Source organism: Peromyscus leucopus, chromosome 16_21 (assembly GCF_004664715.2).
Source record: "Peromyscus leucopus breed LL Stock chromosome 16_21, UCI_PerLeu_2.1, whole genome shotgun sequence".
Taxonomy (NCBI): Eukaryota; Metazoa; Chordata; class Mammalia; order Rodentia; family Cricetidae; genus Peromyscus; species Peromyscus leucopus.
Genome location: NC_051084.1, coordinates 69433987 through 69456254, shown reverse-complemented (window position 1 = coordinate 69456254; position 22268 = coordinate 69433987). Strand labels below are relative to the sequence as shown.

The following is a 22268-nucleotide window of genomic DNA, read 5'->3' as shown; positions in this document are numbered from 1 at the left end:
TAGAACTTGCTATGTAGACCAGGCTAGCCTCAAACTCACAGAGATCTGCCTGCCTTTGCAGGGTTGAGATTATGGGAGTGCACTACTATGGCTGACTTCAAGTTGCTGTCCTTACTTTTCATTTAGTTATTGGACTGGTGATGCAGCTCAATGGTAGAGTGCCTGCCTGTCATATACAAAGCCCTGGGTTCTATCCTCAACCACACACACACACACACACACACACACACACACACACACACACACACGTTATAAAAATTAAGTGCGGGATATAAATAAAAGACAAAAAAAAAAAAAAAAAAGCCAGGAAAACCAAGCACGAGAATAGAAAGGAGAAAAGGTCATGACAAGCTGGGTATGGTAGTAAATGCTATAATCCTAGCATTTGGGAGGCTGAGGCAGGAGGATTAGGATTTCAGGATTAATTTAGGTTACATAGTAAGTCAACCTCCAGACAGGGTCACATGAGATATGTTTACATACCTCAAAAAAAGAATGAAAAAGAAAAAGCTTCTATGTTCCACATTCTCAGGAGGAACTTTGGAGAAAGTTCTCTATGCCTTGGCATATTTTTCTCAGCCAGTGGCCTTCCTTACCTTGTGAAGTATCATTTTTAAGGTAAAATAATCCAATCCTTCCAAAAATTTACAACATGTGAATGTTAAAGTGGACTATTTTGTAATGAGAAAAGAAAATTCACCATTTTAAAGTTATTTGTTTAACTTTTTATTATTTTCCTTGTGCATATGTGTATGGTATACATGTGAGTGTGTGTGGTACACAAATGTGTGGATCTTCAAAGTTGATGTTAAGAATCTTCTTCACCAGGTGGTAGTGGTGGCAGTGAACTCTTTTAATCTCAGCATTTGGGAGTCAGAGGCAGGTGAATCTCTGAGTTTAAGGTCAGCCTGTTGTAGAGAGGGAGTTCCAGAATAGCCAGGGCTACACAGAGAAACCCTGTCTCAAAAACAAACAAAACAAAAAGATTCTCCTTTAATCACTATCCACTTTATTCCTTGAGGCAGGGTCTCTCAGCTGCACCCAGAACCCACAGGTGAAGGTTAGTCTAGCTAGCCAGCTTGCTGTAGAGACACTGGGCTCCTTCTTGCAATTACAAGTGGGTTACCATGTATGCCTATCTGTTGTGGTTCTGATGATCCGAATTTTGATCTATACATTTGCAAGGCAAGTTCTTTTACCTTAGCCATCTCTCCAGCCCTGTTTTGTTTATTAAAAATAAAACAATTTACTAGTATTTTTAAAATATATATGAATATAAATATATTATACCTAAATATAATGTACATGCATGGATATATATACATCTATTGTGTGGTGTGTAAATGGTGATAAGTGGGATTATAAGGAGAAATAATCAGATCAACCAGCACTGAAGGTTTGAGAAAAAACTCAAGTAATTCTTTGACCAAGCAGACAAAAACAGAAAAGAGAATCTAGGTATTCTAAAAATTTGTCTTCCAGCTCTGGTCTGCTGGGTTCTCAGGGATAATTCTACAACACCATTGGAAAACAGAGATTCTTTCTATGAAGACATGCAAATTTTAAAACAAAAAGAAACCCAAAACAATAGCAACAAAAATTCTAATTTGGGCCCATTAAAACAGTCTTTAACCATCTTTGACATTTATGATCACAGGAATATATTACAGTTTTGAACTCACTATGTAGCCAAGGATGACTTTGAGCTCCTAATCCTCCAAGAATAATGAAACCAAGCTCTATATCTGCAGATGAAGAACCACGTGCTTGGGGTTGGCGAAATGGCTCAGCATTTAAGAGCATTAGCTGCTCTTGCAGAGGACCCATGTTTGGTTCCTAGTATCCATATCAGACAGCTCACAATTGCCTGTAACTCCAGTTCCAGGGGATCTGATGCTTATGCTCTGTGGGCAACACACACACACACACACACACACACACACACACACACACACACACATGCATACATGCAGGCAAATACTCATACATATAAAAATATCTTTACAAAAAGAAACATGGGGGTTGAGGAGATGACTTAGTGGTTAAAAGCACTGGCTGCTCTTCCAGAGGACCCAGTTTCAATTCCTAGCATCCACATGGCAGCTCACAACTGTCTGTAACTCCAGTTACAACCCTCACACAGATATACATGCAGGCAAAACACTACTGCACATGAAATAAAAATAAATTGAAAGAAAAAAACATGCTTTAATAACTCATATGCCAAGTTGGAAACATCTTAGAAAATAGGCAATCTTTAAAATAGATCTGGAATTGGCAATGGTGGTGATCTTCTTTTCCTTCCACCTGGAAAGCTACAGACAGCCATCAGTGCTATTAGAAAATTAGATGAGAGACCAGTGTAATGGCATACACCTAATTACCCCAGCATTCAGGAGGTAGAAGCAGGATTGCCACAAGTTTGAAGCCCACCTGAGCTATATATAGTGAGTATTAAACCAGCCAGGGATACATAGCAAGAGCCTGTCTCACCCCCAAATCTCCTTCCCAAAATAAGTTAGATTCATCAGTAATATTTTCCATTTCAAACCATCTGTTTTTTTTTGTCTTTTGTTTGGAACATCACAGGAGAAAAGAGGAAAATGAACCACTCTCATGCTCCAGAGGAAGCCAAGAGATCCCGAGTGATGGGGGATATTCCTGTGGAATTGATCAATGAGGTTATGTCTACCATCACAGATCCTGCAGTGATGCTTGGACCAGAGGTTAGCAGGGTAAACCAAGAAGGCAGTTGGGAAAGCCCTTCTGGTCTCCCTGCCACACCAGCTGTCAGAGATGAGGGTGGGGTGCTGAGAATGCACTGCTAGTTACCTGTAACTAGAGGTTACTGTGGGGAGGACAGGAATGGCTAATCAAGATATGGTTTCCCCCTTGGTGAATATCAATTACAGGGCCACAAACTACAGTTTCAAGTAGTTGAAAACCTTTCCATCTTGAAGAGTTTCAAACCTCCATCAGTAATGCAAAAGTCTATGATAAAAATCCATGGACTTTACCTAGAGATTCAGTGGTGAGCACATGCCATTTCTCTTTGTTTACCTCCTTTTTTCTCTCGTGGACCTTTTACAATCAGTTCAGCATTCCAAACAGATATAATAAATACCTCACACCTAATGCATCTCCTCTGTCTTAGACGAAAGCAATTCTCTTGTATAATCACATGAGTTAGCACTCAGTAAATTTAGCTTTGTTACAAGCTTCTCTAGTTTAAGATTGGCAGATAGTAGTATACCAGTCGGATCTGCTATTCAGCTTATGGGCTGAAGTAATTTTTCTCCCTTGGCCTACCAACTAGCTAGGAATAAAGGTGTGTCCCAGCAGGCTACGCTTCTAATAGTTCTCATGGACTGTGTTATCTGTACACCATTGCACATAGCAGAAAAATTTGACAATTGAGGCTTGGAATGTATGTCTTGCAAAATGTTCATCACTTGACTTTTCACAGAAAAGTTTGCTGACCTGTGGCCTAATATGCAATCTATATCTAATGACCATCTTACCAATTTATGCCATTCATGACATTTATTATTATTATTATTATTATTATTGTTGTTGGAGGCTCAGTTAGGACCTGAGCATGGAATTTAGTTTTCATTCTTTCATCTCTTTAGTGTCTTTTTTTTTGGACAGGCGTCATGCAGTAGGCTAATCTTGGAGTCACTATATAGCCAGGATGAATGACCTTGAACCACCATGCTAGGTTCATGTGGTGCTGGGGATCAAATCCAGGGTTTCCTGCATGCTGGGCAAGCACCTTACCTCTGAGCCATATCCCAGTCTCTTTAGTCTGCTTTAATCCCAAACAGCTCTCCAGGCCCTTCCTCTTCTCTTGCAGGGCTGCCTTTGTTGTGGAGGCTTGTTGGCTAGTTCTGCATAATGTATCTGTTTGGATCTGTGTAATAGTTTAGGTCAACCCAAGTAAAACATTTTTGTTGAAAGTAATGCTGGCATCTTACGGCAAGACATCCAGGAACAGGGAGGTCCAAGACATTTCCAGGAAATGAAGACATGGCCTGAGAGGTAGTTTATAAACAACTTCTGTCTTTTCAGTGTGGCTCTGCTAGATTAAATCAATAAGTTTTACACTGCTCTGTTTCTGAGGTTCTTTATCAATGTCAAGCATAATTCAGAGAACTGAGTGTTGCAACAGAACCATCTCTTAAAATTCTTCTTTCCTTCTGGAGTATCCAGGCTGTGGGGACCTAAAGCTGAGTTCCCTTTGTATATGTGCTTTAAGGTTTTTGTAACTTTTCACGTGAGCAGAGCTTGGTCTGCTCAGACGTAAAGTGGGAAGGCAGTCACCCATCTCACAGTCTGTTGCTACAGTTAGTAGTGTATTGGCATGCCCAAGAAAGCTGGACATTTCAGATGTCTTTGCAAGCTGGTTGTTAAATATCTTGGTAGCTTGTACCACAGTGATAGCTGGTCACCTGGACAACCAGCTGGAGCCCTCAAAGCTAGTGCTACAGTTAGGACTTTTCTTCCCAGCAGAACCGTCAAAAATTTCCTTGCCCAACATGGAGTGGATTAAAGCATGAGGTGCCGGCACTAGGCCGTGCAGCCTGCTATGAGTTAAGTCAGGATCAATAAAGAAAACTGTCTTCCAAAAAGAAGTGCTAAGACTATAAATATGACTGCTGCTTTATAGTGTATTTCAAGATTTGGGACTTGTTATCTTAATGGGCTGTAATTTTTCATTATTATTGCTACTCTATTATTATGTTATGTGAAGGAGTCACTCCACAGGCATGGAGGTCAGAGGACAACTTTCATGAGTCAGTTCTTTCCTTCAGTTTTAGATTCTGGGCATCAGATTGAAGTCATCAGGCTAATACAGTAACCATCTTACTGGTTCTCTATTTAATGTGTTTGTGTGTCTGTGCACCTGTAGGAACACGTGTGCCGTGGTATGTGTATGGAGGTTAGGGGCCATAGGAAGGAATTGTTTCTCTCCTTCCATCAGATGGGTCTTGGTTCATGTGATGGCTATTCTTGGTTGTCAACTTGACTATATCTGGAATGAGCTACAACCCAGGATGGAGAGCACACCTGTGAAAGATTTTCTACTTGGTTTGAAGTGCATAAATCTACTTCTAGTCCAGACCTTTCAGGTAGGAAGACACCCCTCTGCTCTGGATCTTTAGGCATGGAAACATGCCTTTGAACTAATATTGAGGTGGATAGGCACACCTTTAATCTGGGCCACACCTTCTGTTGGAAGCCTATATAAGGACATGGAAAAAGGTAAGTTTTGTTCTTTGCGTGTTTGCCTTCACCTTGTTAGCACATCCATTTCCTCACTGGCATGGAGCCTACTTTTTTGGTATTCCAGCATATACAGAAGACCAGCTGAGACATCCAACCTTGTGGGACTGAGCAACTACTAGATTCTTTGACTTTCTGTTCACAGCTAGCTATTGTTAGATTGTAAGTCATTCCAATAAATTCCCATATATATGTATGCAGAGAGAGAGAGAGAGAGAGAGAGAGAGAGAGAGAGAGAGAGAGAGAGAGAGAGAGAGTGATTCATCCATAAGTTCTGTGACTCTAGAAAACCCTGACAAATACAGATTTTGGTATGAGAAGTATGAGGAAGAAGTATACAAATCTTTTAAGTATCTGGGATAGGCTTTTCAATTCTCTAGCACCTTTGGTTATTGAAGCCTCTCCAATCACTCCCTTTCCTGGGAGCTCAGAGAGTACTGAAAGCTTGTGGTGTGAACTGTATTACAAACTTAAAGAGATAAATGCATTTGATTATCTTGATTCACCAATTGTGAATGGCAATAGATTTGATGACCCTGTATGTGAAACTTTTGACAGTTTGGGAGAAAATAATGAAAATGATGCTGCTGGTTGATTGCTTTTAGCATCTCTGTATAAACTGATAAAGGAGATGAATGAACTCTGAGATAAAAATTAACCAACTTCAGAATATGGTGAAAAACAACAAAGAACTTAGTGATAAAATTGACCGGATATTCTGTGTAAAACCTAATTTTCTACAGTGGGAACTATTCTCCCTTTGAAAGACAGCTCTTGGTCTGCTACTGGGCCTTGGTAGAAACTGAACATTTGACAGTGTGCCACCAAGTACTATGCAACCTGGGCTATGTTATCCGACCAAGTATAACCAAGTCATAAAGTAGGACATGCACAGCTGCAATTCATTATCAAATGGAAGTGGTATATATGAGATTGGGCATGAGCAGGTTCTGAAGGCACAAGCAAGCTACATGAAGAAGTTGCCCAAATGCATATGATTTCTATTCCTGTTGCAATGCTGTCTGCTGCCAAATTTGCATCTATAGCCTCATGGGGTGTTCCTTATGGACAGTTGACTAATAAAGAGAGGACTAGGGCCTGGTTTACTGATGGTTCTGCAAAAGTAGTCGGCACCACCCAGAAGTGGACAGCTACACCATTACAATCCCTTTCTGGGACAATCCTGAAAGACACTGTTGAAGGGAAATATTTACAGTGGGCAAAACTTTGGGTAGTACACATGGTATTACAGTTTGTTTCAAAGGAGAAATGGCTAGATGTGTGATTGTTCACTGATTCATGGGCTGTAGCCAATGGCTTGGCTGGACAATCAGGGATTTGGAAGGAGCATGATTGCAAAACTGGTGAGAAAGCCATCTGGGGAAGAAGTATGTGGACAGATCTCTTCAAATAGGTGAAGGATGTAAAGATACTTGTGTCCTGTGTAAATGCCCATCAAAAGGTTACTTCAGTTGAGGAGGCGTTCAATAATCAAGTAGATAGGAAGACCTATTCTGTGGATGTGGGACTGGCCTGAAGCTAAGAAGGGGTCTGAAGCTAAGAAGGGGTTCAAGGCATGCCTAAAAGCCCTGGATTTTCTCATCCTGAGAGTGGTAGGAGTTTGGTTGATCCTCTGCCTTGCTCAGAGGGCAGCAGACCCCAGCAGTTAGGCTTCCCAAGTGTAGACATGCTCCGATGCACATAGCAAGCTTTTACATTTCCAAGGCTACAGGGACTGGTTGCTGCTGACTGCTGAAACATTCCAGGCTATGCTCCCTATGACCTTATAAGGTTTTTCCTCCTGGACCCTGTTGCCTTTAAGTATGCAAATGAAGCACCTTCAGTGTTTTTGCCCCAACCAATAACATACCAGCACATGAATCCAACCAGCCACTCTTCCTAGGATATAAATGTCCCTTGCCCCCTCCAAATAAACAAATTGTCCACTGACACAGCCTCCCAGGTGGTTTTTTTCCCCCTATGTACTCATAGCCACTTGGGATCTGCCTTTGGCCCCACCTGTGCTCAGGCCATTTCCCCTACCCATGTCAGTCTGGTCCTCAATAGTCCAACCATGCTGGGACCAAGTAGGCCTCACCATCCCAGTATGTGGATAGTTGGCCTTTTTACCCAGCCATTTCTGTCATTGCCCAGTGGGTCCATGAACAAAGTGGCCATGGTGGCAGAGATGGGGGTATGTGTGTGCTCAACAACAAGGACTTCCATTTACCAAGGCTGACTTGGTTAGAGCTACTGCTGAGTGCCAGATCTGCCAGTAGCAGAGACCAGACAAAACCAAGCCCCAGATATAGTGCCATTCCTTTGGTGACCAGCCAGCAACCTGGGGGTAGGTTGATTACATTGGACCACTTCCTTCATGGAAAGAATAACTCTTTGTCTTTATTGGATTAGATACTTATTCTGGTTATGGATTTGCCTTTCCTGCACATAATGTTTCTGCCAAAACTACTATCCATTGACTTACAGAATGCCTATCCACCCATCTCATCATGACCTTTTACACAGTATTGCTTCTGACCAAGAAACTCACTTCACAGCCAAAGATAGTGAAGGGACAGTGGGCCCAATGATCGATCTTACCTTGTTCCCCATCATCCTGAAGCTGCTGGCCTGATAGATGGAATGGCCTTTGAAGACACAGTTGCAGTGCCAATTAGATGGCCACAGCCTGGAGGGCTAGAACAGGGTTCTCCCGAAGGCAGTATATGCTCTGAATCAGCATCTGTTTTCTCCCATAGCCAGAATCCTCAAGTCTAGGAATCAAGGTGTGGAAAAAGGAATAGTTCCACTCACTGTCACCCCTAGTGACCTACTAGGGAACTGTCTGCTTCCTGTTTCCATGACCCTGAGTTCTGCTGGCCTACCAGTTTTGGTTCCAGAGTGGGGAGTGCTCCTGCCAGGAGCCACAACAAACATCCCATTGAACTGGAAACTCAGTCTTCCCCCTGGTCTTTTTTAGCTTCTAATGCCCTTAAACCAACAGGCTAAGAAAGGAATAACAGTGTTAGGAAGGGTGATAGAGCCAGATTACCATGGGAAAATTGGATTGATTCTCCATTATGGAGGTTAAGAAAGATTATGTTTGGTGTGTGGGAAATTCTTTAGGGTATCTCTTGGTGCTATGGTGCTCTGTTATTAAAGCCAATGGGAAATTACAACAGCCTAATTCAAGGAGGATGACAAAGGATCCATCAGGAATGAAGGTATGGGTCACTGCCAGGAAAAGAGCCAAGTCCTGCTGAAATGTTTGCAGAGGGTGGAGGAAATAAAGAATGGGTAGTAGAGGAAGGTATCTATAAATACCAGCTAAGGTCACGTGACTAGTTACAGAAATGAAGATTATAATTGGCATGAGTGCTTCTGTTTTATTTTGTTAAGAATACATTTGTACAGATATTTATATTTTCTTTCAACTTTTTATCATATGTTGTCACATCAAATAATAGAATACTAAAAGGATGTTCCCCAAGGAACATTGTCACCTATTCTAAATTTATAAATGCATTATGATTATACAAAGGATACTTATATTATGTTTAGGCATTATTATGACCTGTTTATTGTTTTCATTTGGAACTCAATCATGACATAAGGAGACATGATTATGTGTCAAATTGACAAGGGGTGGATTGTGATGGCTATTCTTTGTTGAGAACTTAACTATATCTGGAATGAACTACAACCCCGAAATGGAGGGCATACCTGTAAGGATTGTCTGCTTGGTTTGAAGTGGGTAAATCCACTTCTAGTCCAGGCCTTTGAGCTAGGAAGACACACCTCTTGATCTGGAGGTTTACATAGAAAAACATGCTTTTGATCCAGATCTTGAGGCAAGAAGACATGCCTGTAGTTGGAAGATTTCTCCAGTCCTACCTGGGCCCTGTGGTCAGGATGAATCTTTCCCACCTGCATCCTGCAGCTGATTGGTCCCAAATAAACATACAGAGGCTTATATTATTTACAAACTGTATAGTCTGTGGCAGGCCTCTTGCTTGCTAGCTCTTATATCTTAAATCAACCCATAACTATTAATCTATGTATCACCACATGTTCCATGGCTTTACCTGCATCCCATTACATGCTACTCCCTGGACAGTGGGAATGTGTCTCTCTGCCTCTTCTTTTTCTTCTTCCCATCTTTCTTAACCTTTCCCACCTGGCTCCATCCTGCCCTGCCATAGGCCAATGTAGTTTTATTTATCAACCAATAAGAGCAACACATATTCACAGCATACAGAAAGATATCCCACAGCACTTCCCCTTTTCTAATCAAAAAGGAAGGTTTTAACTTTAACATTGTAAAATTATATATAACAAAACAGTTTCCAAGCAAGAATTACAGTTATAATAGCTACTCTATTTATATTTGGCAAAATTAAAGAAAATATTCTATCCTATATTTGTAAGTCTAAAGTTTCATATATAATTTATCTTTTATCATAACCAAAAAAAATTTAACTATCTAGTCTTCAACTTCATCAACTACAAAAGACCCCAGAAGGATATAATATTACCTAAGTAAACAAGAAATGCATTGTAAGCAACTTCCAAAATTCTGGAAATGACAGAGACAGCTGCCTGCCTGGACAGTCATACAAATTTCCTCTGCAATGTTGGGGCATTCATCTTCGGTCTCTCAGTCTAGAGTTTCTCAGTTGCTTCTCTCTGTGTCCTGTAGAATATCTGACAGTCTCCTCTGTGAAGCAGGAACATGAAGGACCATCTTGCCTTGCAAAGTTCATTGGTTACCTTCCTGTGGGTTCTGCATGTCCAGTCAATACATTTTGTCAAGCAGTCCATGCAAGATCAGTTTCTTACCCAAATGGCTATTTTTGCCAAGAAGAAGATAAACTCCATATGGAGTATCCATCTTCCTCTTTAAAGTAAATTGGTGCTGCCAGGGGCAGACATGTCTCATTGTCCAGAAAGTCTAAGTTGTAAAAACATTTTAAATGCCATATTCTGTAGGTCTTTGAAGTGTTTGAAGGTTACCTACCTAATTGAAATATATCTATGTATACCTAGAAAACTTAACTAACATAACTATAAGGTTGATTATTATGGATGACTCATTATTAATCTGTATTTCTTAATTATATATTATAATTTTAAATGAGTTGTACAAACATAATAACTTAAACAAGAGCAGAAATATACAGTATAACAAAATTAACTTTAAATTTATACCAATAATCTAAAATCCATAGCATTTTAAAACATTTTTAAATAAGTTGTTGCTCTTTAAAACTAGATTCAATAATCTTTTATCCTATCATATCTATATTATTCCCTTTTCTCTTTAGAAAGAGATTGCATTTATTATTAAACCCCTTAAAATAAAAATAAACATTTATAAACAATATTTTGGGAATTTGGGCATAGCTTCTCATACTACTTCCTGCTGGGTGAGGGCACTGGCAATCTAATGGGGATGCTGAAAAAATTAAGAATTATGGTCAAGTCCTGATTGGAGTAGTCTGTGGGGCTGCATTGTCTGAGCCGGTTGCCTTGAAGCTGTGTGGATATTGGACCATGGTGTCATCAGAGATCATTCAGGGGCTCTTGGCTGATCAAATCATGTTAGCCTGGATGCACAGGTTCTCATCTTCTGTGGAAACAAAAGCAGAACCTCTTTTCCAAAGCAATATATCCTTAGACACAAATTTTAAAGTCAAGATACCTTTAAAATATACATATTGGTTTAACTTATCAGCCTTTACAATCAAATGTCTTTCTGCAGTTAAAAATCCCAAAGACAGTATAATTCAGATTCTGTGTGTGATTTCTATCTTCATGTGGCTTATTTTTATATTACTTTTACTGTCTCTTTAAAGACTTTATTTTTTAAAACTACTTCTTTATATAACTGTCTATATTCACTTTCTTCTGTCTTCCAAGCCTATGTACATTTTTACACATACTGTAAACCATTTAAAGTTTTATTTCATCTGAATCTGACTTATTGTGAGTCTATTGGTTTAAACTGTAGAGTGGCTAGGACAGAAGCAGCAGCCTTGGCTGCTGACTCCACTCATTTCAGCTTTCCAACATGGCGGGGATTATTCACTGCCAGCTCTGGGAGCCATCCAGCAGCTTGTAGCTCAGAAACCTTTTGTTTCCCTCTTTTTTTCTTTTTCTCTTCTTTTTTTCTTTTCTTTCTTCTTTCTTTCTTCTTTCTTTCTTCTTTCTTTCTTCTTTCTTTCTTTCTTCTTTCTTTCTTTCTTTCTTTCTTTCTTTCTTTCTTTCTTTCTTTCTTTCTTTCTTTCTTTCTTTCTTTCTTTCTTTCTTTCTTTCTTTTTTTTTGTACTAGCGAAAGCTATATCCACCACGCACCATGCTGTGCAGTTTGGAGACACCTCTGTGTACCTTGGCAAAAAATCTACCATGCTACAGCTTAAGCCCACATGCCACAAACCCACTATGGCCAGGGGACACATCACTGTACCCCAGCCTGCTATGAGCAACATGAACTAGGAAGGTGCTTTTAGCTACATTTATAATCTCTTCTTAAGCTCTCTCAGGTTTTATATAGAAATTCTTGCCACCACATCTGGCCACCATTTGTAGGACAAATGTTTCTTGGGTCTTGCCTGGCCCCCATGGACCCGCAGCCACTTATAAAATAATCACTCAGAGCCTTAATATTATTTATAACTGCTTGGCCATTAGTTCAGGCTTATTACTGACTAGCTCTTACACTTAAATCAACCCATAATTCTTATCTATGTTTAGCCACATGGCATGACATCTTTTCTCAGTTCTGTCTTGTCAGATCTTCCTTCCTCTGTGACTGGCTGGTGACTCCTGACTCAGCCCTTCCTCTTCCCAGAATCTTTTCACCTGCTTACCCTGCCTATATTTCCTGCCTGGCTACAGGCCAATTAGCATTTTATTATACCAATGTACAAAAGCATTATCCCACAGCACACGCCTTTAATCTGCTGGAATCCTGTATAATGACATGAAAGAAGGAGGGTTTTGACCTTTGCCTTGCCTGCTTGCCCTCAGTTTAGTAGCACTTCCAGTCCACTGGAGCTGACATCTTTGGGATTCTAGCATATACAGACGACCAGCTGAGGCGTCTAGCCTTGTGGGACTGAACAACTACTGGATTCTTGGACTTTCTGTTCACAGCTAGTTTTTGTTTGATTAGTTGGACTGTAGCGTGTAAATCATTCCATTAAATTCCATATATATGCAGAGAGAGGAAAGGAGAGAGAGAGAGAGATTCATTCCATAAGTTCAGTGACTCTAGAGATCCCTGCCTGTCAATGTTCTGTTTTGTGTGGTTCTGTAGAGGAGAAGGTTCATTCCAGCATGAATTTTAGGTTTAGCCAAACAGCAGGGGTGTCAGCTTCTGGTGAACTGACTGACCATTGCTTTGCAAAAAGGCCTTTTTAATTGTTATACAATTTACATATTAGCAAGTCAATTTCTGAATACCAAAACCTCTTATCTGAAGTCCTTTGAAGGAATCAAATGCCATAGCAATTCTCAGTCACAAGACCTCTTGGTTTTTTTAAGTTCTCTCATAACTAAGTTTTGCAGACATGTTGAACCTTCAGGGAGAACTCAGATAAAATTTAGACTCCTGAAACAAAGTATCAGTAACACAATGTAGTGTAGTTAGAGTTTTCATGCCTTGCCCACAGTCAGGACTAATCATTGTCACCCCCCAGTCCCACAGCTGCTCAGACCCAACCAAGTAAACACAGAGACTTATATTGCTTACAAACTGTATGGCCGTGGCAGGCTTCTTGCTAATTGTTCTTATCGCTTAAATTAATCCATTTCCATAAATCTATACCTTGCCACATGGCTACTGGCTTACTGGCATCTTCACATGTCATGGCGGCGGCTGGCAGTGACTCCTTCTGCCTTCCTGTTCTTTCTTTTCTTCTCTGTTAGTCCCGCCAATACTTCCTGCCTAGCCACTGGCCAATCAGTATTTTATTTATTGACCAATCAGAGCAACACATTTGCCATACAGAACATCCCACAGCAATGTAACAACACAAAAGGCAGTTCAAAGCCTAGGTGCTAACACTCCAGAATTTAAGCCAGATGCAATACTCTGTGGGACCTCCTGCCACACCTCTCTCTCTCTCTCTCTCTCTCTCTCCATATATATATATATATATATATATATATATATATATATATATATATATAAAGACTTTGTCTAATCCATGCAATGTTATCTTTTTATAATTCTTTGTCTAGTTATTATTCATTTGTGTGTGTGTGGTTTCCCATGCCTGTGTACACATAAAGGCCAAAAGAGGGTATCCAGGGTATGTTTTTCTATAAGTTTTTGTCAGGTGTTTTGAGGCACATCTGTTTCTGCCTTATTTGGAGCTTGGGTTACAAGTGTACAAAGGATGCGCCTGGCTTGTTACATGGACTCTGGAATCCAAACTCCAGTCTCCCTGATTTTACAGTAAACTCTTTTAACCACTGAGTCATCTACCACTTAATCCACTTTTCTGTTTTGTTTTCTTAACTTGTGGGGTGAGGATGCACATATGATTATGACCCTGAAATCCATACTAGAGTCTTATTAGAACAGGGAAAGCTTTCATGTGCTCCAGTCCACTATTTTCAAAAAAGAACCTTTTGTAATCTTTTCTTGTCTCTTGGATCCCAGACCAATTTTCTGTCAGCACATTCAGCCAGAGATGAGGCGGCAAGGCTGGAAGAGCGCAGGGGTGTCATTGAATTCCATGTGGTGGGCAATTCCCTGAACCAGAAACCAAACAAGAAGATCCTGATGTGGCTGGTGGGCCTACAGAATGTGTTTTCTCACCAGCTCCCCCGGATGCCCAAAGAGTACATCACACGGCTCGTCTTTGATCCGTAAGTTCAACTCATTCTTACTTCCTCCTTTAATGCAAGGGGAACTGTTTAGTGACACTTAGCCCTTGGAGTCCAGCTGCCTCCTCTCCTGATATGGATACATAATCACACTGATTTAATTTTCATGTCAAAAATCACTAAGATTATTTTGTCAGTAAATCTTAAAGGTTCTTATTAATAGATTGAACCGTTGTGGTTTAAATTGCTAGGATTGGTGGGATGGCTCAGTGGGTAAATTCTCTTGCTGCCAAGCCTGGTGACCTAAGTTCTGTTCTGGGACCCACCTGATAGAAGGAGAGAACCAACTCCCATAAAATATTCTCTGATTTCTATATGAGTGGCATGCATTTGTGCATACACACACACACACACACACACACACACACACACACACACACACACAGTTAGTAGACAGACAGACAGATCGGAGAGTGGCATGCACTAATGTACACACACACTTGCACACACAAACAAACAAATGAATGAAATAAATAATAAGCTGATGAGGACTCTTCTTTACCACACTCTCTTTAGCCGTTGCTTCACAAGTCAATGCATTCTTGGCTTTATTGTATTGCTTAGGTTCCACTATAGCCCAAATACTCACAGGTAGGGTTGCACCAAAGCTTTGCTGGATCTTCAGGCAAAGTTCAGAGCATAGCACAACCCATTTATGCAATGTGTTCTATAAACACTGGGAAAAATTATTGGGATTTAGGATAGGTTAACCTAGAAAATCCAATGCTTTAAAGAAAAAAAAAAAAACCCAAAGATGAGGATGTAGCTCACTGATAGGAGGCTCACCTGGCATGAACAAAGCCCTAGGTTCAATCCACAACATTACAAAAATAAAAATGAAATCTAAAAAAAAAGAAAAGAAAGAAAAAAAATCCAGCATCAAGGAATTAAACTTCTCCATTTGGCTGTACTTTAACCTAGTTAACCAAACAGCCTATGTGAAATGTGATATGTATGTGTGCAAGTCAGAGTGAGACAGTCTGGTGAGATTCCACACTACAGGGCTTGACAGTTCCTACATGTAAATGTTGTGTTCTTTGCTGTAATATTACTCTTGCTGTGTGAACTCTTCAGAAATGTGTGCCACCCTTGCCCACAACTTTGAGCTCTGAGCTTTGAGCTCTTCCATCAGCTTCCATTGTCAGTTCCAAAGCCCCTCCAAGCACATGCTTTCAGGTCAGGCTTTTCTTAGGGAATTCTTCATTTGTTTTGGTGTGGCAGCTCTGAAGTAGGTTTGCCCTAAAGAGTACAGGAAAATGGCTGCCTACTGAGCTGGTATCTAGATGAAAGAACTTCCCTGCACCCCCGCTTCCAAGCCTTCTTAGTCAACAAGGAACATCTCCAAAATTGTTTTCTATAACCAAGAAAGATACAGCTCTGATTTAACCTTATTCTTTTAGGAAACACAAAACCCTTGCTTTAATTAAAGATGGTCGTGTCATTGGTGGTATCTGTTTCCGGATGTTTCCATCCCAGGGATTCACAGAAATTGTTTTCTGTGCAGTAACCTCAAATGAACAAGTCAAGGTAAGAGAAATCCTGGATCTTAGCAGAAAAGCAGAGGCCAGGTGTCTTGCTGAAGCTGTGGTGCATGGGAGGTGGTTCAAGGTGAAGTTCAGGCTTTCCCTACAAGTTTTCTCAATGCTGAGTGTCTGTGTGGGCACAGAGCCTCAGTCTGTGTCCTCTCAGTAGGGATACACAGAGGCTTTGTTCAACCTTCCAGCAGAGTACAGGAGCACCACACACCCTAGGATGTATCCCGAGGGTAGTGGATGGCAGATAGAGGTTTGAAAGTAAATCTGTGTTTATTGTTCATTTTATGTAACAGACACAGACAGTCAGACAGACAGACACAATTTAGTTATCTCACACCTTGTCTATAAAGTCAGATAAGTATTAAAGAAATTCCAGGAGGAGTTGGATGTGGTGGCTCACATGTTTAATCCCAGCACTCAGGAAAAAGGGGCAGGCAGATCTCTGAGTTTGAGGCAAACCTGGTCAACCTATTAAGTTGAGGACAGCCAGGGAGACCCTGTCTGAAAACAAGAGAGACAGAAAGAAGGGAATGTAGCTGGAGCCTTTTCTCTGTCCCCCTTGGTCCTGTAGCAGCTTATAAAATAAAACAAAGTCAGAGGCTTAATACTAATTATAAACTGTTTGGTTTATGGCTCAGGCTTATTACTAGCTAGTTCTTACATCTTAAAATAACCCATTTCAATTAATCTATATATCACCACGTGGCCAGTGGCTTACCTATACTTTCGTATCTTGCTTCTTGGGCAGCTTGCTGGCATCTCCCCAGCTCCACCCTCTTCTCCCTGTATCTCTGTTTGGATTTCACACCTGGCTATATTCTGCCTTGCTTTAGGCCAAAGCAGCTTCTTTATTAACCAATGGTAATAAAGCATATTCACAGTGTATAGAAAGATATCTCACAACAGTGGTTCTCAATCTTCCTAACACTGTAATACAGTTCCTCATGTTGTGGTGACTCCCAACCATAAAATTATTTAGTTGTTACTTCATAACTATAATTTTGTTACTGTTATGAATCGTAATATAAATATCTGATATGTAGGATATCTGATATTTGATCCCAAAGGGGTCAAGACACACAGGTTGAGAACCACTACAAAAGAGTGTGAAGAAACTTTATGATGATGGAGCTGTAAGCAGTTCAGGAGTCGATGGTGACTACAAAAAAATTGTTGGAAGGTCTGAGGCAAGTTGTCCAGCATAATCATGTGAAAGCTGCTCACATAAGCCATGTATGTACAGAGTACAAACTTTCTAGAAGATCCATTTCAAAAAAACAAGTGGAAAGCAAGAGGTTAATTTTTCAAATGTATTTCATTTAACCTAAAATTCATTATCACGAGGAATTATCAACAGCATCTATAGTCTCTGTATGTGCTAAGTGTTTGAAATTGGTGTGTAGTTTACCCTCACAGCTTGTCTTAGTTTGAAATGGCCACATTCAAGTATTCACTGGGCACAAGAGGCTTCTGTACTGGGTAGTATAGGGCTAAGGACCTGTTGGTACTTTCAGCTTCAAAGCATCACTGCCATTTGCAGAAACCAAAAATAAGTCACTGGAAGAAGTCATTTTCTGTTTAAAATGTGGTTAGTTTTGGACACGGGCTTTCTTTTACGGTTCAACACCCCCGACTCCAGTTAAAGACAGATGATGCTGGTCAGACATGGAGCTGATGCTGGTCTCATATTTGCTTAAAACTGAGGATGGTCTTGAGTCCCTGATCCTGCTCACTCTACATTTTCCTCTCTTTTTATTGAAGTGGGTTTTCGCTCTGTAACTCATACTCTCTTGAAATTCTCTATGTAGTTCAGCCTGGCCTTGAACTCAGTATTCTTGCTTTAATTTCTAGAGTGCTAGGGGTTATGGGAATATAGGCCTGAAATCTAGCTCTTTGTGGTTTTGTTTTGTTTCTTTTTACTTTTAGACAGAGTCTCACTATATAGCTATAGTTGCCATTGAACCTTTATGTTGACCAGGCTGGCCTGGAACTCACAGAGGTCCACCTATTTCTGCCTCCTGGCACAAGTGAACTTTTTAGCTTTGACTCCTAACACTCAGCACCAAATTGCAGATGGAGGCCTCTCACAGGTTGTCTGGGGAAGGCAAAGACTCAAATTAGATAGAAAGTTCCCTTTAGTGCTTTTTCAAGAATTCTGACAAGATGCTTTTAGACACTGCTATTGCTGTCTTTATCACCAACCCATCCCCCAATGTGAAAAATGTCCAGATGTCTCCCAAAGTACAGAACTTAGGACTTCAATTAAAAAACAAAACAAAACAAAAAAACTTTGGCTATATACAGAGAGAAACCTTGCCTTGGAAAACACACCAGTAGCTTGTAAATTGAGGTAATTTGTTTTTTTTTTTTTTTAAATGGTTATACCAAGCACTTAGTTTGGAAGAATTGATTAAGGTGGACATAGGCACTCTTAGGAATACCAGTGGAAAACTGAAGATGCTTTAACACTGGTGGGAAACTTTTTAATGGCTTCCAGAAGGGTATTTCCCTCCCCTGACACAGCACAGACCATGAAATTTTCTAAAAACTTGAAGCAAGGTGGCCAAACATTACAGACTCAGTTGGAATGCCAAGGGGAAAAATATTCAGTTATTGCAGGAATATGGGTGAAGGGGTTACTTAGAGGGGCAGAAATTATTCATAGATAGCTGCATCACCAAGGCCTACTGAAGCATGTGTAACAGCCCTCAAAACCTGGAAACCTGGAGCACACTGCACAGCCAGCAGGCAGCTCAACAGACTGAAGAGTGTCCTTTCCAAAAAGTTCCACTGGTCTGAGTCTTTCAATAGTTTTTATTGTACACACACACACACACACACACACACACACACACACACACACACTCACACACAGAGGGAATGAAGGAAGTCTTGAGTGTGTGAAGTCCTGAGTGAATGTGTGTTGTAGCCACAAGCCCACCATGTCAAAGACCTTAGCCTCCACCCATGGGAAAATGGCAAAGCCTCACCCCTCTTCCCAGAACAAGGCTCAGAAGGATGACAAAGCCTTCCTCTGGTTCTTGCACAGCTTTTGATAGTATGTGCAGAAAATGTTCACCATAGTGTTCTTCCTTTAATACAGTGGTTCTCAACCTGTGGGTTCCAACCTCTTGGCGGGGGGGGGGGGGGGGGGGGGGGGGGGGGGGGGGGGGGGGAATTTGAACAACCCTGTCACAGGTAGCCTAAGACAACCAGAAAACATAGATATTTACATTATAATTCATAACAGTAGCAAAATTACAGTTATGAAGTAGCAATGAAAATAGTTTTATGGTTGGGGGTCACCACAATGTGAGGAACTATATAAAAGGGTCACAGCATTAGGAAGGTTGAGAATCACTGCCTTAATATTTACAGCCTGAGGACCTCTTCTCTACAGAGGCTGCCCCACTGAGATTAGTTTCCTTGTTCAGTTGTATGCAACAATCCAGCCTCCATGTACAACTTTGTATAATAAACATGCTGAGCTTCTGGGGTATCCTGAATTTGGGGGAGGGGGTGTTGTAGTTTCTCTATTGCATCACACAGATCTCAATGTGTGTGTATGCCCATCCTTTCTTAAGCCCCAGTCTTCCTGAAGCAAAATTTGAGTTATTTGCTTCTATATGTGTGCGGGGAATTGAACACAGGTACTCTGTAAGAGCAATCAGTGCTCTTCACTACTGAGCCATCTCTTTAGCCCCAGCCATATGACAAACCCTTTTTAATGCCTCACTTAATCATTTCTAATTCTTCCCCTTTTACCCATTACAAATACATTGTTCTGAATCCACGCCACACAATAGAAACACAAGTTTCATATATAATTCTTTTTCTAAGTCAGGTGTAGTAGCTTCTAGGCCAGCCTGTCTCAAAACACCAAATAAATAAATGAATAAATAAAATAAAAATTTCTAGTAATCATATTACAAAGTAGAAAGAAAAAAATGAAATATTTAAAGTTTGTATTTAACCCAATATGTCCAAAATATTGTCATCTCAACATGGAAGTAAGTATAAAATGTATATTCATATTTTTTGCTGGTTGACATTTTATTTTATGCTCCTAGCACAGTCCAATTGGCACTAGTAAGCTGTTGTGCTGAATAGTGCAGGTCCATACTATAATTCTGTGTTGTTTCTCTTCCTTGTGTCACTGTGACTCCTTCTAGGAGAGATAATTCAATTTCTTTTCTATTCACATTATATCCAAACTCACAGTGTCTTGGTATTGTGGTGCTTTAAGGAAAATGTCCTTTGGTGACACCATTGGAAGAACAATTTCCCAAAAAAGGAGATGCTCCGGCTGACCTTTATTGGACAGAGGACTGTACCTGATAGTTGGTCCTGGAAGCCATGCTGTAGCGATGCATATTGGAGAAAGTCCTGAGAAGGTGCTTAGGTTGTTGAGGAGTCCCCCAGTCATCAAAGAGAGACTCTGGCTTGGATACTGGTTGGTTTGAGGCTTGGGAGGTGGAAATGAACAAAAGTGAGGGTCAGATCCTATATGCAGTGCTGTGAATCTGTGGAGGTGGTGTCTGTGGGTATGGATGAAGTCTTTGTGTGAGGACAGTGACCTCTGGATGCTCCGATTCCTGTCTTTTTATGAGGTTCTGAAACAATCCTAAATTCACCAGTCTTTCCTGAGTTTTGTACTTGCTTTTTTTCCATTTAAACCACTCAGTTTTCATTCTTTTAATTTATTTTTATTTTTATTTTTTTTGATATATATTTTTTATTTTACAATATCATTCAGTTCTACATATCAGCCATGGGTTCCCCTATTCTCCCCCCTCCCACGCCCTCCCCTTACCCCCAGCCCACCCTCCATTCCCACCTCCTCCAGGACAAGTCCTCCCCCGAGGACTGTGATCAACTTGGTAGACTCAGTCCAGGGAGGTCCAGTCCCTTCCTCCCAGACTAAGCCAAGTGTCCCTGCATAAGTTCCAGGTTTCAGACAGCCAACTCATGGAATGAGCACAGGACTTGGTCCCACTGCCTAGATGCCTCCCAAACTGATCAAGCCAATCAACTGTCTCACCTATTCAGAGGGCTTGATCCAGCTGGGGGCCCCTCAGCCTTTGGTTCATAGTTCATGTGTTTCCATTCATTTGGCTATTTTTTTTCAATAATTGAGTAAAACTGAAATTTATTATATGCCACAGTCGTCCTAGGGACCTCCATGCTATATATATAGCCTCTATGGTTCTATGGGTTGTGGTCTGATTGTTCATTTTATATCTAGAATCCACCAATGAGTGAGTACATACCATAACTGTCTTTCTGGGTTTGAGTTACCTCACTCAGGATGATTTTTTCTAGTTCCATCCATTTGCCTGCAAATTTCATGCTTTCATTGTTTTTCTCTGCTGAGTAGTACTCCATTGTGTATATGTACCACATTTTTTTCCATCCATTCTTCCGTTGATGGGCATCTAGGTTGTTTCCAGGTTCTGGCTATTACAAATAGTGCTGCTATGAACATAGCTGAGCATGTATCTTTATGGTATGAATCAGCATTCTTTGGGTATATGCCCAAGAGTGGGATGGCTGGGTCTTGAGGTAGTTCGATTCCTAATTTTCTGAGAAACCGCCATACTGATTTCCACAGTGGTTGTACAAGTTTACATCCCACCAACAGTGGAGGAGTGTTCCCTTTGCTCCACATCCTCTCCAACATTGGTTGTCATTGGTGTTTTTGATCTTAGCCATTCTAACAGGTGTAAGGTGGTATCTCAGAGTCGTTTTGATTTGCATTTCTCTGATGATTAAGGATGTTGAGCATTTCTTTAAATGTCTTTCAGCCATTTGTAGTTCTTGTTTTGTGAATTCTCTGTTTAGCTCTTTAGCCCATTTTTTAATTGGACTGTTCAGTGCTTTGATGTCTAGTTTCTTGAGTTCTTTATATATTGTGGAGATCAATCCTCTGTCAGATGTGGGGTTGGTGAAGATCTTTTCCCAATCTGTTGGCTGTCTTTTTGTCTTATTGACTGTGTCTTTTGCCCTGCAAAATCTTCTCAGTTTTGAGAGGTCCCATTTATTAATGGTTGTGCTCAGGGTCTGTGCTGTCGGTGTTTTATTTAGGAAATGGTCTCCAGTGCCAATGCGTTCAAGAGTGCTTCCTATTTTCTTTTCTATTAAGTTTAGTGTAACTGGATTTATGTTTAGGTCTTTGATCCACTTGGACTTGAGTTTTGTGCATGGTGACAGATATGGATCTATTTGTAATCTTTTACATATTGACATCCAGTTATGCCAGCACCATTTGTTGAAGATACTTTCTTTGTTCCATTGTATAGTTTTGGCTCCTTTGTCAAAAACCAGGTGTTCATATGTGCATGGATTAATGTCAGGGTCTTCAATTCGATTCCATTGGTCCGTATGTCGGTTTTTATACCAGTACCAAGCTGTTTTTATTACTATAGCTCTATAGTAGAGTTTGAGGTCCGGGAGGGTGATGCCTCCAAGGGTTGCTTTATCGTATAGGATTCTTTTAGCTATCCTGGGTCTTTTGTTTTTCCATATAAAGTTGAGTATTTTTCTTTCCAAGTC

At 40.5% G+C, this 22268-nt stretch overlaps 1 protein-coding gene across 4 annotated transcripts in view; it reads left to right on the top strand.

The window, feature by feature from the left end:
• Kat2b (lysine acetyltransferase 2B) overlaps positions 1-22268 on the top strand; it is a 119850-nt gene that overhangs the window by 78235 nt on the left and 19347 nt on the right. For all 4 annotated transcript variants that reach the window (XR_003736657.2, XM_028890194.2, XM_037199902.1 and 1 more), the window contains exons 9-11: positions 2590-2726; positions 13955-14163; positions 15582-15708. Coding sequence is in view for 3 of the 4 variants with exons in the window: in XM_028890194.2 (XP_028746027.1) it covers positions 2590-2726; positions 13955-14163; positions 15582-15708 (473 nt within the window). In the remaining variant the exon portion in view is untranslated. The remainder of the gene's footprint in view (positions 1-2589; positions 2727-13954; positions 14164-15581; positions 15709-22268) is intronic.